This window comes from Phaseolus vulgaris, chromosome 8 (assembly GCF_051622355.1).
Source record: "Phaseolus vulgaris cultivar YP4 chromosome 8, ASM5162235v1, whole genome shotgun sequence".
Classification (NCBI taxonomy): domain Eukaryota; kingdom Viridiplantae; phylum Streptophyta; class Magnoliopsida; order Fabales; family Fabaceae; genus Phaseolus; species Phaseolus vulgaris.
Window position 1 is genome coordinate 61,032,700 of NC_143505.1, and position 17,090 is coordinate 61,049,789.

Sequence of the window (17,090 nt, forward strand, 5' to 3'; positions counted from 1 at the left end):
AAAATTATAAAAGTTTAACTGAATTAATTTATTTTAATAACTATTTTCTATGAATGCATTATAAGACTATAGACACGAACACTCTTCAACACTAATAGAATAATGTGAAATATCAAATTTCAAAAAATATTGATTCAAATTCTAACACAATTTAAAAAAAAAATACATTAAATTTATAAAAAAAATCATTTTGAATCAGTAAGAAATATTTTCTTACTGAAACATAAATACATGAATCTTTATTATCAATTTATTGTTATCTTCGTTTTATATTTTAAAAATAATATATATAACAGTATCCATTTTCGTGTCAGCTATCATTATATATGTTAAATCATGAACGCGTCTTTTATAATTTAATATTTTTATTTTAATAATTATTAACTAATGAATATTTTTATTTTTTAATCATAAAAAATGAAATGAATACAGTGCTATGTGTTTTCACGGGTAGATTATAAATTGGATTATATTATGTAATAATATTTGAAAAAAAAATTGTAGAATGAAAAAGGGTAATTAAGTAAATTGAAACATAATTAATTTGTTAGCCAGCTTCACCTGGCTAAGCTAGTCACGCTGATCTTGCATTCTCCTTGTCCAAAGTAACTGCAGAAAGCAAAGACAAAACCCCAACAACTCTTCCCTCTCTCCTTGTTGAATGCTTCCATGGAGTTCAGACCTCGCAATTACAGTGCCGAGCTTGAATTTCACGCCCTCCGTCGCGTCTCCACCGCCGCTCATCCTCTGTCTGCTTCTCCTCCCTCTCCACCTCTCGCCCAGGTCCTGCTCTCATATCGCAACTTCTTTCGCATTTTTTTTTCTATTAGCAGTTACGGTACCTTGACAGCGGTAAAAAATGATCGTGGCTATACAGAATCGGTGCCGCTTTCACTGTTCTGAATGCACCACACTATATAAGATTTTGTTCTATCAACCTGAAATAAGAACATGCCTAGGATTTGAATCGGTCAGTTAAATTAACTTTTATCGATCCTTCCTAGTTTAGAAACCTTTATTCAGTTTAATGTCGTCCAATGGTTGAAGTTGTTGAGCTGAGTGATATGATCATGTGACTAAAATATGATGTAATCTGGATAGAGATTTAAATGATCTTAGTCATGAATTGCAAGTTATTAGCATGTATAACACTAAAATAATGCACTAAGAGCAGGAGAAAGAGGTTGAAGGCGGGGACGGGAAGAGTTTGGTTTAGTTACTACAATTTAGGACTTAGTAATTTCTGTTGACTTGCTTAAAGTGAAAGTGTTCTAAAGCTCCGTGGTTATTGTTTTTAAGTTGACCTGTGACCACAAAAGTTTACATATATTTCACTTTTGACGATATTCACTTCTTTGTTAATTTTCTCGATTTAGGTTGATGTTGTAGATCGTGGGAACAATGATTTCTTTGATCCACTGAGAGGAACTGATAATGATGCAAATGCTGCTCCTCCTGATCATGAAAACCTGAATGAAGCTGCTGATCTTCAGCCAACGAAGGAGTGGACCTCTTCCAGGAGATTACTAATGCAGCGGTTTCCTGTCTCCAAGATGGTTTCAGTTTCTTCAGTAAGTTTTACAGTATTTTCCTCTTTTCAGGTTTAAATAAGAAGCTTACTACATATTTTGTGGTATCTTTAGAAGCATGTTTTGTAATGAGACTGCAGACAGTTCTTATTGGCTTTGAACATTCTTAATTGTCACTAGCAGCAGATCAGTTTAGATAATAGATGTGAAATTCAACAATTTACATACTTTGTTGTGGCTGGCTAGGGGAAAGGCTGGATATTTTCTATTTGAAAAACTGTAGAACTGTATGATACTGTTTTATTGGTTTCCAAGCGATTAAGACATTGTTTGATTGTCTGCATTGGTGGATATTAATTATTAAATAATTTTGAGGAAGAGGTGTATCTGGCTGGAGTAGAAATCTTGACCAAGATATTACTGTTTATTCAACCATTTATTAATACACTTCATATCGAACCTTGGGTTCCTTAGTTGTTTTTTTCACCTTCAGCTATAGAGATAATGATTTGAGCTTGGGTATGGACACTGTTGTGATTTTGCATTAGAAGGGCTCTATGCAAGTTGTTAGATAACACTGCATATGAGCTAGCCATCTACCAGATACTGTGTTGGAAAATCTTCGTGAACTTTGAAATATTCTTATGAAGTGTAAGATATAGCAGTTAATTACTCTAAATATCTGTAATTTCTATTGTGCAATTAGCAAATATAGTATTCTTAGAGGGTAGGTCTTAATGTGAGCATTGGAAAATAAGCTTTTGTATTCTAAAAACTGTTTTGATCCTTTATCTTTAAGCCTTTCAGTTTTTTTCATTATAATTATCTAATTATTTATTCTTTAAATTACAGATGCCTGATGTTTTAATGAGAAGTGGGAAATGTATGTCAATACCTTTTACATTGTTTTTACTTTTGTAATATCTTTTATTTATCTACATTTAGTTATGTGACATCCCAATTTTCAGTACATGAGAAATCTTCGACAACTATGCACTTCGAGGAACTGGACAATCCACAAAAATTTGCAGATGAGGGTGTCAAGACTATTACATGGCAGGAGTACGTTTCTCGACTACACGAGCTCAAAGATGAGATTACTCGTTCTTGGTTAGCTGAAGACCGGGTGACATCCTTAAAGTTATCAATAAAGGTAAACTTCAATGTATTTAATAATTTACTTTTAACATTATAGTTTGTATTAGTGATATATACCTTTTTGCTTTTGAATTCATGAAAAAAACAGTTTTGTTTTATGTTATTTCATTCAGCTGAGATATGATTTTATGTATCATAGTTGTTTAATTGATTATCTTGAAGGTTTTATCTAGTTGGTTGATTGGTATTTGATTTTATTGGATGATATTTAGTTTCTTTAGGTGCCGTGTTAGAATCTAGGAAAATATTAGATGTTGCTTTTATTGTTAACAAGGTTGTTGATCATGTTACTTGAAGCATAGAGTTTGTTGCAAAATTATATTTTAAAAAGTGACATGTTTGATTTTTATGATTCTTACCAAGAAAGGTTTTGGCAAGATATGGAATGACTTAGTAACTTGTATTCTTCTGGTGAGTTCTCTGCCATTTTTCAAGAGAACTTTATGCTTGGTCTAGAGGAGCAAAAAGTGGTCATATTCAGTGTTCAAATAAGTATTTTTGGGATTTGTGCAGGTTTCTCATTTACGGTTTTTGTTTTTAGATTGTAGACTTGTTGGTTTCTGCACATGGTTCCCCTTTATCAGATAGTTTAGGGATTAAGAGCCCTTTAATGGATATCAGTTTGTATTTTCTTTTCTTCCTGTACTTTCTTCACTCTTAGTAATATTTATATGCCAAAAAGAGTGCAAATGTTGTTTAATTTTGGTTAACAGTATTTTAAATATAAGGGACTTTGAGAGTAGGGTCTGCCCATTTGAAATTTAAATAATTTTATACTTAGTTTTGAAGTGGGAGTGAAAACATACTGATTTTTTTTCATTTATTGTCTAACTTTGTCTTGATTTTGATTGATTATCTGGGTCTGAAACTGATTATTCTGTTTGCAGGTTGCTAAGCTTCTTATGGATACGTCAGTATTTGAGTTTTATCCTACACTTTTTGTTCTTGTCACCGATATCATGGATATGGTTGGGAACCTGGTTTGGCAACGCATAAAGCGGAAAGCTGAGTTTTCTGAAGATGGAACATTGCGCTGCAACTTAGCAGGTCCTTTGTCAATCTGAAGCTCACTCACAAAATGCTGTTTACTTCCATAATCTGTAGTTATTCATATGACTGTTGCACTAATAATTGTTCAACGTGACATTTTTTTTCATGCTAATGTTTTGAAGACTAATGATTTTGTGCTTTAACTTAATAATGCGTGTTAGTTCCTTAAAAGGCTGATAAAAGAGTTTGTAAGGATGGCAAGGTGATTCTAGGAGAAAGTGTTACTACACAACATAGGATTTTGATTCTTGATGTTCATTCGGGGAGGAGGCAACCTTACTGTTGTGCCAAGGCTTGCCCTGAAATACGTCTAAATATTTAATCCTTATAAATTACTACATTTACAAAAAGGAATTATATAACAGATAACATAAAATACTTTGTGCATGTTAAACAGTGAATGGTAGTTTCTCGGCTCATGTAAATAATGGATGGTCAGGTATTTGGTTTAAGGATACAGTCAACCACTGAGTTTTTGTTTGAGTGAGATGCTTCCAGCCAGGTTGCATCTGGTTCAACAGAACTGTTGCTGGCATGATGCTTAACCAGACTAACCAGAAAACCAATTAATTCTACCACTGACCAGCCTTTGGTAATATAAATATTTACAATTATTATTATAATTTATGAAGAACTTCTTTTGTTGCAAGGCCTAATTGTTTCTAAATGGCAGAAATACCAATCTTGCGTGGGATCGGGTACAGGTATCTGATGCAATATGCAAATGCAATTCTTTTTTAAATGAAGCAATGGGTATGCCAATTTATCTTAAATAAAATATGCATATTATATTTGTTAAGAAATTAAAATGAAATGTATTTATGGATGAATATATTCCCATCACAAGTTCCATCAGTACTTCTTCTACATGTTCCTGGGTAATAATTTTGAGGTTGGCCCACACTTTGAGCATAGCGGATAGAGAAAAAAAAGATATACCACATATGTGAATGCCATTCTATTAGAGTATTGGTATCTGCATCAGATAAATATATAATTGTATATGCAAACATCTGGGAGTATCCTTGCATCATTGAAAAGTTGATGCATTATGGGAACATCATAATTAGTAATTTATTATAGCCATACAAATATAAGATGAATGATTGAAAATATGTTCAGTGGGTATCCTAACTGCAAAATGGTTCTCACTGTCTCTAACATCAGAACTCACTGAATATTTTCATTTTGTATCTTGTTTATTGGAACTAATTTGTACATGTCATACAAGCTTGATGATCTGCATGAGATAGATGGATTTCATTTAAAAGTCACATATTTTTTCTTAAATGATTTATTTGAATCTTGTAGAAAACTTTCAAGCAAGGGATATTTGTGCTGATGCCAAAGAAACTTGCTATAACTGGTTTAGCAAAATTGGTGCTGTGCAAGAGCTTCTTCCACGCATGTGAAGTCCTTATCCTTTGTCCTGTATTTAATTTATTCCTTATATTTTTTCCCCTAAAGTTATTTGTCTTCTCTCTCCGCTTATGTTGGTTTTAGACTTTCTGATGCCATGATAACCTTTAGTTTCTTCATAATCACAGTTATAATTTTCTTTGAATTCACTTTCAGAGACACATTGCTGTGATCTCACAAGAATCACAGCCATCTATAATTATATTTCTATAATCTCAAAGCTAATCCTAAATCCACTTCAACAAAGAAAGTCACCTTGGTACAATTAGGCTACAAAAACTATATTTTTGGATGAAGCATAGCCTTGTTATATGTAAAAACCTTTAATTTGCAGATAGCTGTTTTGTTGTGGGTTGACCTACTCCTATTTTAATTTATTTCCTTCAACATGTTTGGAACCTCTTATATAATGTTAATACAGTGACGATTAGCTTTAACATGACAACTGTCAAACACTTTGTCTGTCAATATTGCATGGAAATTTGATCAAGTATAGACCTTTTTTCTTGAAAGGTTTTGTTAATAACATTTGAACTGTTGCACTGAAGAATGTTTCTCTCTGACGGGTGTTTGCTGAATGCTTATCTGAAATTGTTCTAGTTACTTGGAGCTGGCAATTTTGCCTTGCTGGCGCTTTCTGCTTGACCAACCTTTAGACAGCCTCCAACGCTTGGTAATGATGACAAGAGGATTAGGAGATCCTGTGGCATCTGCATATTGCCGTCTTTATATGGCTCACTGTGCTCAGAAGCTGCCTTCGCATGATATAGGTATTTTTGTAATATCTATCCTTAGGATGTGTAGAACATGTAAACTGAAACAGATGGGCCCCTTTTAATTGTTAAAATAAATCTGTATGTTGCCAGACATATTTTGGTCTAACCTTTACATCTGCATACTTGCATATACAATTGTGCATCATAACGCTCTAACACCCCCACAATTGGCAATCCAAGACCTTGGTGTGATATATTATATACACTTTTGGTGCCAGTACAGTCACATACTTTGGTTTAAAGCCTTTGTGTTTCTTTTAAAAATTTCCAAATTTAGAAAGCTATTGAGAATGTGAAAAGTCAGCTGGTAAAGATATTATTTAACAGTTATTCAGATAAAACAGAAACAATTAATTTGGATTACTGCTTCACACTCTCCTATATGATTTTTTGTGCTCTATAGCAGTGCTGCCTCTAATTAATTTTCTCCTGTATGGGTTGCAAATTGATTCTTGTGTGTATTTTCATACAACTTATTTCATATGTTATGCAACTGGAACAGGCTATCTTGTTACATGCGTGAATGACATCAGAGTTATTTTGATACAAATCTTGTCAGCCAATGAAAGATCTCATAAGAATGTTAAACTCAACATAAAATTGCAAGTGAGTTTGATGGAACCAACCATTGAGTATATTATGAAGTGTGTATTTAATGGGTTGACTCAGGTACGTAATGAAGTTTCTCTTCACTAGTATACTTGTTTTGGGAGATATTATATATAATCATATTTCCACATATCTGGGTTATGTGAAAGTGTATAATTGAAATTTCATTGATTGGTTGGTATATTTGCTCTTTTATTTTGATTTTTGCATGAGCATTTCAAGTGAGTGAAATGAAGGTTGTGTAGGCACATATAGTAAGCTAAATGTGGTTGGGTTTTTTCTGATTATAATATTGAAAACTCAAGTTTTAATATGCCATCTATATACTCCATCAGACAGTAGAAAAAAGAAAGTCAATTTGCTAATTTATTTTCTGCTTTTCTTCTCTATATATCCTGTGTTTTATGCTGATCTAAGTATGTCTTTGCTAAAGACACAAGTCAATGAAGTTCTGTCAGAACTTGGATTGATGAAGAATCAACAGGAATTGGGGAGTGTTTCATGTGTTTCAATCATTCTTCATCATTTACTGAAGGAGCTCCCTATTGAAGTAGTGAATTCCAACGTTGTGCACATCCTTCATCTTATTGAATTTAGCAAGGATAATTCCTTTGGTCAGGTAAGCTTTTAAAATTGTTATGATCCCTTGAATTTAGCAGCATCTTTGTTTTGGTTTTTCCAATTTGCAGTTTTATTGTTTTCTTTTTGATGATACAGCACATGAATTACAGACTGCTAGGATTCAGGATGCATGAAAGAAAATCCCCTGTTCATATTGTCAATGATGTGTTAGATAAAGTTATTCAGGTATCTATAAAATTCTAGTCCATCTTGCATCATTTCAGAGTTACATTCACAATGACGTATATGCCTCTTAAATCTCCATCTCTTTGTCTATCTACACCTTGAGGGAAACTGTATTATCTTAGTTTCTTTGATTAATACATTCTGTTCTCCAATGCCTCCCTCTTCCTCTTAATTTTACCATACAAATATAGGAGGAGGAAGTCTGTATCTTATGATAGGAAATCTCCTTAAAACAGAAAAATGTTAATGACGAACAAATCGGAGGTGTGTCATCTCTTATTATGTCAAATGTCATAGACTATAAAGTGCAGGAAAGGAGTAGAAAAAGGTAAGAGTTGGGCAAAACTTCGTGTGTTTTTGTATTTGTTGTTGTATTTTAGTGTTTGCTTCTTCTAGGAGGATATTGTATTGCGAGGCCTTGCGCTCTTTTCTTCAATATATTCTCTTCTCCAATAAATTTTGTGAGCGTAATGTCACCAAAACAAGTATTGAAGAAGGAAGTATATACTGAAGATGTAGAATTCTCTTAAATCTGCAAAATATAGACAGTGAAAGAAAAAAAAAAATACTCACTTTATCCTAGAAACCCCAAAAAAATAAGTACGAGTACAATCTATCTACTATCTAATCCTTTGGATGCTTAATGAAGATAACCCTTGACCTTTTCTTGTAAAATAACTACAGAACATCAGGACTAATTGGAATATTTATTGAAACACAAAACACTCAGACTGCACACTACTGCAATGCTATTACCGTCCAGAGAAGAGACTACTCCTACAGAGAATATCTCTGTTCTGAAACTTACAAATACAACAACACCATAAATGTTCCCACACCGTAATACTAAATTAAACATTACAAAGTAAAAATGTTATATGCAATAACTGCTATTCACCTCAAAGCATACTTCGCACACACTTTTACCATCAAATACTGCTGGGCATAATTGCCATTTGTTATACAACACCTTTTCTGGAATAAACATTTCAAATTGGAGGTCTTGGAGCGGTGTCTCCATCAAATGACACATGAAATGTAAAAGCATGTATAAACTGTTGGTTGAGCCACATTATATTCTACATCTGTTTCTCTGCTCTATTCTTGGTTTGTACGCTTCCTTATTGGTTAGGTTACTAGATTATGAGGCTTAGGGTAAGTCATTAACACCTGTTTCCTAACTGTGTTAGGTCAGATGTTATTATATTTAGATATTGACTTTTAAGGAAAGTCTAATCAGTTAAGGAAAAGTTTTGTTTTAGTTTATTCAACATCTATGCTTAACACTCATGGTCAAGTTGAGTATATGGTAATTTTTACCTGAGTAAAAAAATGTTTACTTTCTGAGATTTAGTCTGAGCTTCATTTGTAAGCATGTTTTCAACTGTCATTTTTTCCTCCAGATATTTCATTTGTCTCTAATTTGGCTGCAACTTTAGGTTATTGCTCTGTATGATAGCCTTGATGAATACCTGAAGGTTGTAGATGCTTATACTGATCTTATTCTTCAGAATCAGATGGTAAGTCCAAGTGAGTGACTACAATCAGACTGTTATTAGTTCTCTATGTGCCATTATGTATCTTCTTTTGTTGGATGCACTAATATGTTGACCATTTTACATGGCGTAGATGATTTGGGCTTATTTAGGAAATTTTAGTAATAACCTTTTTAGTTCTATGACTGTTAAAATATTAAATTGTTGAAGGTTTTTAGATATTCAGTAATTATTTTTTATAATGTAAATTTGATACAGGAATAAAAAATGGAAAGAAGAATTGAAGGAAAGAACTATTGTTACATGTCATATTCCTTCTTCTTCATAATAAATTTTTTTAGAGATACCATTTGTCATTATTTACTTTGTCAGTTCCAACAATCAATTGGTTTACATGATTCTCTCAAAGGCTCAGTATTAATGGCATTTGTAACAAGTTTGTCTCATATGATACATATGCTCTAGCTTGAGAGAGAGTGTTAGAGATATGATTTGATCACATTAAATAGGGATATTAATATGATTTGATAGGAAAATATCTTACCAAATATTTCTCATTATTAGATATTGATTTTGTTTCTTATTATTGTATCTTTTCTTCATTATAAATAAGAATACTTATATGTGTACTTAGCACACAAAATTCATTATATTCATTCTTGGTTTCTCTCTTCTCAACATGATACTAAAATGGTACCATCCTTCGTGTCCTGTTTTGGCACTAATCTTTTCAATGAATTCTTTTAACAAAATTAAGCGCTAAAAAGGTATTAGGAGTAATTGTAAGTCTGCAACAAGTAGACCTTGAGGTCTTAAACTCTTTAGGAGTGACTACTGCTTGTTTTGACTAGGCAGTTAACACTATGTCACCCAACTGTTTTTTACAATGCCAATGTTTTTCATTTGTATCATCATCTTCTAGATCTGAACAGTATAGTGACAGATTATAGATTTGTTGGTTGGTTGGGCGTGGTTGCAATTTTTGTTGCTTTTTAATAATTCCAGTTTGGTCAATCTGGGGCTTTAAACTTTTTAATCTACAACTTGCTTAATGCCCATCTCTCCTTACCTTACCAGTAATTCCCGTTTGGTCAATCTGGGGCTTTAAAGTTTTTAGTATATAACTTGCTTAATGCCAATCTATGAGAGATTGAACATGGTCCTTCAAAATGAAGATTGATGTTGGCAGGTTCTAAGTTTGATTTTTTAGTGCTGAATAAAATTTAGACTTTGAAAGGAGGTGGAAATTACAAGAAAATGATGAGACAAGATGAGAATCTCAAAGGTCTTGTTGAATTACCAATAATACTTGTCTTCATTGGCTATTAGCTGAAATGATAAGCAAGCTAAGAATGCAAGCAATTCCCCAAAAGTAACAAAAGATCTATTACTAAATTCTGGAACTAAGTTTGTAAGTCCTTTGCACGATATGCTATCCCCCTTTCTTTGCATCCTTTCTTTCTATCTATTGGTATGTCTTAGTATGTTCTTTAAGTAGACAATCATAAGGCAGACGCCTATATGATAATTTAAAGAAAATCTATAGAAAACATTGAGATTTAAACTCTTTCCTTGATGGATTAATTGTTATCCAATTACAAAGTTTAGTATGAATTGATATATATACCTATCACTTTCAAAGTACTATTACTTCCTTCTGTAATCTATCCTCTAAATGCAATAAATTATTCCAGGATAACCATTTGAATGCCATTTTGGAAGGCATTTCAAATCGAGCTTGGAATAAAACAGTTACAGAGGATGAAATGTTAAGCTTGCAATCTCTCATTGTGAAGCTTCTGTCTCACTTTAAGCATTTGGAAGATGTTTTTTGTCTGGTAGGTTCCAATAATATCTTGTACTTAATCATATTTTTTTTTTAATTTTTGTCTCTATCATTCATTCTTCAATACATGTGCTAGAAGCATTAGTGATGGTTTGGCCTTTTGTTGTTATTATTATGTAGGTTCAGTTTCCTGAAATCTTAGATGTATTGTATGGCAAGTCACAGGATGTTGTCTTTTTGCACATCCTTAATATGGTGACAAGGTACCATTTATAACAAGTATTGTGTTTTATTCTACTCCTTTCAATCCATATCACCCTTGTTGACTCATATACTAGTTTGTATATGAAGGTGAAAGTTCACTTATCTTTTGCTGGAAGTTTAATATTTTTATTGGAAGAATTGGTGTGCCAAGAATTAAATTCTAGACAACTTGGTCGGAGGGTTTGATATCTTATGATGAGCCAACTATACCAAAAATTTATGCTATTAGGTGAAGTGAAATGAACAATTTTATACTAGTATTTGACAAATTCCTTTACTTCTATGGCAATTCCCAAAGGAAATTTTGAGTTGTGAGGCAGTACTACTGAATCATCTCTAAATCACCTCATTCGAATTTCAAGGTTTTACACATCAAATTTTCTTTTCTTTTTTTCTTTGTTGGAAAAAGAAAAACTGAAAATACTAATTGTATGAGGAGAAAATGTACTGATCAATGAAGTAAATCTCTCTAAAGTAGTGTTTGGACAGAGAATTTTGAATTTCTTATTTAAAATGTATGGAAATTTAATGTTTTCAATTCCTTTGCAAAATGCTTTGTTTGGATAAACAATTCAAATTCTTTTTACTACAAATTTTGTGTAATTTAATTTCCACACTATGTAATATTTCATGTTAAACATTTATTTAAAAAATTAAGATTTCAATTGAAAATTTTATAATAAATAAACATTATCCAATTTTTAAATAATAAAAAATCATATGAAAATGATTAATCATTTAAATTTTTCATTATTTAAAAATTGGCTTCCAAAATTGTACAATTTCATATAAAATAATAAGCAATTAGTTGTTATCATTTATGAATTTTTTATTATTTAAATAATGAACAATTAGGTTGCATTAAATACACCAAATAGCTACTAACATTGCAAAATTCCGTATAACCTTTCACTGCTTTCCACTCCTAAATCCCCTGTACTTGGACATAAAAGCTGAGGTAAAGAGACTGGACTAAAGTGTACGCACTACACAGATTATTGTTAACAACACAGAACTTATACAAACTTAAATATCCCAGTTTACTATCTTAGATCTAATTTTGAAAATATATACTATTTAATATATAAGGGTAAGGCATCAAGTCAGATTGGGTAACATTAGGTAAGGTCATTCCAACACAACGAAACTAATGGGATATTATTTTCACTACAAAAGTTAGTGGGAGGGAAATTTTATTCTGGTCCTGAATCAAAGCTTACATGTTTACTGAGTTTACTTTTGCATTTTCAAATTTTTGTTTCGTGATATGCTGGCTTCCCGCAACATACTCTTGATTCTATCCTTCTGATTGATTAATATAATTTGTTAGGTATTCACTTCATTACCATGTAATAATCTGTTATTATTTGTCAAACAGGAATGATCACATTAGTGATCCAACAAGCATACAGTTGCTTTTTGAAATTGCTCAGACACTGCATGATAATATAGAGTTTATGAATGTGAAAGATGATGATGGCCAAGTGGCACGTTCAATATCTCGCTTTGTGCACATGGTAACACGATCCTTTTTGATATTATTTTGGTCTATGATCTCTTTCTTTAGTTGTGGTAGTAATGCTTTGTCATGATTGATTAGTTGACACTTAACTGCCTCTATTTACTAGGTAGATTATGGAGCAGAGATGGAACAACAGTTAGCTTTTTTGGTTAATTGTCGAGGAGCTTTTGGTAGATTCAATGAACTTAAGGTTTGTCTTTGTTTTTCTTTGCAGTTGTTGGCCAAAGACCTGGTATCATAGTCATAAAGTTATCATATTTTCTTGCAGGAAACTCTTGTTCACTCTTGCAATTCTCTAGCAATTCAAGCTTTGAAATGTGCTAAGAAAAATCTTAGTTTTTTCAAATCATGTGTTACATTTAGTGAAGTCACAATACCTTCTGTTTCTGCTCACAGGCAATTTGATCTTTTTCTAGAAACTGCAGAGGTAGGTATGACAGCTTTTGGCACATAAAAATTGCATGTAATTTTGCTACTTTTTATATTTTCAAGGATTCATAATTTGAAATTTTCAGGTTGCATTCTTGGGGGGCTTGGTTTCTCATTCAGATGGATTAATTGATTCAGCAATCACATGTTTGCATACCTTAGACATAATTGATGGTTAGTTGATAAGCAAAACCTTTAAATTAGTTGCTTTCACATTGTCGAAGAATTAAGAACCAATACTTCAAATTGAATGCATGTAATTTGTTATCTGTGGGATGTCTATTTTGTGGGATTTATTCACTGCTAATTTTGTGTTCTATGATGAAACAGTGATGCTTAAAATGTTCAGAACAATGATCAGAATTCCAAAGTATAAATTATTCTATATTTTGGTAACTCAATTCTGTCAAATTGTGTTGGAGAAGAAAGCCCAATAATTTTGGGCATCTTGTTTTTTCCTCTTTTATCCCCTTTGTTATCTAATGATTTGAAGCCATTTTTTAACTTTCTAAAAAATCCTCTTTCGTCCTCTTTGTCAAATATCTAATGATTTCAAGGCAATAATTTAAACATCTTTTTATTTCTCTCTTTTATCCCTTTGTCGTATATCTAACGATTTAAGGCATTTATGAATTTTGTAAATCTTTCAAATGCCTAAAATCTGACCACGATTGCGGCTTCTTATAACATATGGCTTAAAAGCTAACATAGAAATTGTTATATTATTTATTAACCAGTAACAAACTAACAGTCTAATAAATACTTAGAGTTAACTAAAAATGATGTATCAGAACTAGAATAATTAGACTATTGGTTAAATTAAATTAGGTTTATGGTTGATCAATCAATATACGAACTGAAATGGATAAAGTCATATATAGTGGGGCATTATGTTAAGATATATGGTTAATAATATTAACAGAAATAGAAAAGCTTTTGGTGTGCCAAACTTTAAGGTCATTTTCCCTACTGTTTTTACCCCAAGGCTTCTAGTGCTTAAAACTTAAAGAAAATCTGATCTAACAATACTAACTTCTTGAATACAAGTATCCTAGCAATCATTCTTAGAAATAAATAATATAAACTTGAATGCTACGATATATTAAAGGCACCCGCCATTCTTTTGCAAGATGGTTTCTTATTGCCATCATTCTCTTTTGAACTTTGGGTTGCTTGTATCATTGTTTTTTATTTAAGAATTGTAGTAAAAGAATACATTAATTGTGCCACCGTGGCTTCTATCTTAAATAATGATTTTTTGTCTGTCTCTATGACATTCTTAGAACCTAAATCTGAGTATTGATTTGCTTGATTTTGTAGGCTTCCGAACTCCAACGGGCGTTGAAGGACTAGTTTCATCTATTAGGAAGTTATGTGGCTTCTTAATTATGGTTCCAGGTTGTAAAAGTTATTTTAGTTTTTCACATTCATATGCATAGACACTTAAAAATCTCTCTTTTTTGGGATGTCACCACCATTAAAAATTTTAATAGAATTATAAATGTACTAGGTTAGAGATCTAGTTCCTTTTTACCTCTTCTTAGTATGCATGTATTTACAATGAAGTTCTTCTACTTTATTGAAGGTACCTTTAGTCTACCAGTCACCTATTTCCCAAATAACTTGTTCACATTGATCAGTTCCCGCTCTTGGTAAGTTTTCTTTGAGATATATAATGATTGAAGCTTCTTGAACCACCCTCCCTTGAGAATACTTCCCTTAATTATTTTAACCTCTTTTTGCATCTTGTTTGATGAATGAATTAAAATTGAAAACCCTTGCAGTTTTGAACCAAAAATGAGGACACAGATTTTTTCAGCTATCATATTATTACTGACAACTTTATCACAAAAGAGGTTGCCATATCGTGCAAATACACAGGTATAGGTGTAAGTCTTTGCATCTCTTTATTTTGTCATTTCCACTCAAAGGAAATTTTCAATTGCATTTATAGAATGAAGATAACATATCATTTGCTCTTTCATTTCAAAATGGATAAAACAAATTGAAGTTTAAAGGAGTATTTAGAGAAGTCTTGCTTCTGTTGTGTTGTCCGAAGTAATGGATATAAGTGTCATTTGGTGGACATAGCTCCAGTATATGTACAGGTCTAGGGTTTATGCTAATGTAGTAGGATTATTCTGAGCCCGTTAGTGAATCAACCTTCCCGTGCTTGCTGTCTTATCAGCAAAGTTCAGTATTGTCCTTGTCTGCTAATGAATTCATCTTCCCTAGTTAATAAATCAATACTTAATCACATCTTACATGTTGAGGCCTCTCTTTTCCTTTAGGCACAACGTGCAAGGAACATAGAGGTGAAGAAGTGAGACTAACGTATTATGATCATCTATATGAAATCATTATTGAAATGAAAATAGTCTGGGAAGTCATAATCCCTAGTTTCACTATAGTGCCATTTCAGATGTTAGTTCTTATAATCAATTTCTATCCAAGATTTTTCTTTAGTTTCACCTGTTTTTGTCATACTTACACTAGTTTTGTAGATAACGGTGTTCCTGACAAGTAATGGTTTTTGGTTTATGTATCTTAATCCTCAAAGCAATATATTTTTATTTCTTTCCAGATTCTAGGCAATGACATGTTATACTATGGGGATTCATCTTACAACCAAGAACTTGTTTCTTTGTCTAAGCTCGTTCTTGAGAACCTGCTTAGTGCTGTTCAACAGGAACCTTCCCAGGTATCATCATTTTGTCTAAATTTGTTGTTTGATTTATTTAACCAATTATAAATACTGATTTTATTGTGCTAAAATAAAGGCTGCTCGAGGAATTTTGGCACTTGAAGTTTGCAATTGCATTGCATCATCTTTTATGGTAAGCTTTTCTTTCCTTGTTTGAACTTTCTTCACATTATCATTGACGTAAAAGAGGATTCAAATTTCAATTTATAAATTCTTGAAAAACATTACAAAACTATTTCCAGTTTATGAATACTACCCAGACCAATGGGTATTTAAATCAAAAGGCAGTTAACCCATTAACTGGGTTTGTAGTGTGTGTCTACATGTATTGCAGAGTTGTATCTGAATCATGCGCAAATTCTACTTCAGCCTTCTAATAACGGTTTCTTTCTTGATTAATGGCAGCTGAACAGTGAATTATCTCCTGTTTGCCTTACACTGATAGAAACTGCCAAGTCATGTTTGAGTGCCCAAGACAGATACCTCCAGTCAACCATTCAACTTTTAAACAAACAATAGCCAACTTCTGTAGGGACTAATGTGTCTACTTCTGTATGATTTGTGTTCATCTAGGTTGATAGGTTACTTGTGATATCTATTGTGACCTTATTTTTTATCCTTGTTCTTTTAAAACTTTTTTTCCGTGCTCTTGCCCTTCTCACCCTTTTCATTATTTTTCTTTCTTTTGAACGAGATGACTTATTTGTTTCAAATTTGTTGTTTCTTTCTTTAGGGGTCAAATATATTGTTTCTAAATATGGAGAACGAAATAAAAAAAGGGGCTCCATGTTAAATTTTATCCATATTCAATTGACCCTATTATATACCTTTCTTTTTTTAGACATGCTTCAACTTTCTCATTTTGAGCTACTGCATGCAGTCGTTAGTTCAATTCTCAACTTGTCTAGTTGAAAGTTAAATTTTTCTTGATAAAAAAAAGTTACCTCAAAGAAAGTTCACCTTCAAATCAGAGTTGTATTGTATCTAATGAAATAAATATAAAAAGTTAAAAGGGGTTGAAATAACTTTCCGAAAAGAGCATTTTAGAACAAATATTTAGGGCGATTTTAAGTTTTATTTATCCGTAACGAAAGTGTCTTCTAAATTTGTTCCAAAAATGTTTATTAAAGCTTAAAGAAAAATCAGTCCTTATAATATCCGCAGAAATGGAAAGAACATTTCCCAGCTCCATTAATCCATCCACAGAGCAACTAAAATTTCAAATAAAATATAAAAAAAAAAATTCAAAATAAAATAAGTTACGGTTTTAACCTAAAAAAGTCTTGAATTAAAAAAAAATGTATTAAATAATTCTAAATGATATGGAACTTTTACTGTACCCAACATTATATAAGAAAATTAGATTTTTTTATCATAAAAAAAATAGATTATAGTATTTAACAAAAGTCGCAACAAATTAATTTCTTCCTGCACGGCTTCCCGTATTTTTTTGGGTACCCACAATTTTTAAAATGGTCATTTTACCCTTCTTTAAGTTTACTTTTGAAAAAAAATTAGAACACACTTTTCAGAATTTTTAG

General features: G+C 32.0%; 1 protein-coding gene across 20 annotated transcripts; it reads left to right on the forward strand.

Annotated features, from left to right (window-relative positions):
- The first annotated feature begins 566 nt into the window (after positions 1–566).
- On the forward strand, positions 567–16,199 carry LOC137824194 (uncharacterized). Of its 20 annotated transcripts, none has more exons than XR_016514768.1 (23): positions 567–783; positions 1,377–1,571; positions 2,382–2,412; positions 2,498–2,682; positions 3,575–3,734; positions 5,049–5,145; positions 5,757–5,926; positions 6,435–6,601; positions 6,975–7,160; positions 7,259–7,348; positions 8,752–8,868; positions 10,539–10,682; positions 10,811–10,893; positions 12,273–12,411; positions 12,523–12,606; positions 12,685–12,847; positions 12,932–13,019; positions 14,166–14,243; positions 14,431–14,497; positions 14,630–14,726; positions 15,430–15,546; positions 15,626–15,682; positions 15,955–16,199. XR_016514768.1 is itself a non-coding variant. In XM_068629678.2 (23 exons), the coding sequence occupies exons 1-23, from the start codon at positions 670–672 to the stop codon at positions 16,066–16,068; spliced, it is 2,703 nt and encodes a 900-aa protein (XP_068485779.2). In that variant the 5' UTR covers positions 567–669; the 3' UTR covers positions 16,069–16,199. The 20 variants fall into 20 exon arrangements, 6 of the variants coding, with proteins under 6 accessions (XP_068485779.2, XP_090149924.1, XP_090149923.1 ...); XR_016514765.1 differs by having other exon boundaries at positions 8,788–8,878; positions 12,685–12,843; XR_016514758.1 differs by having other exon boundaries at positions 8,788–8,868; positions 14,630–14,734.
- The last annotated feature ends 891 nt before the right edge of the window (positions 16,200–17,090 follow it).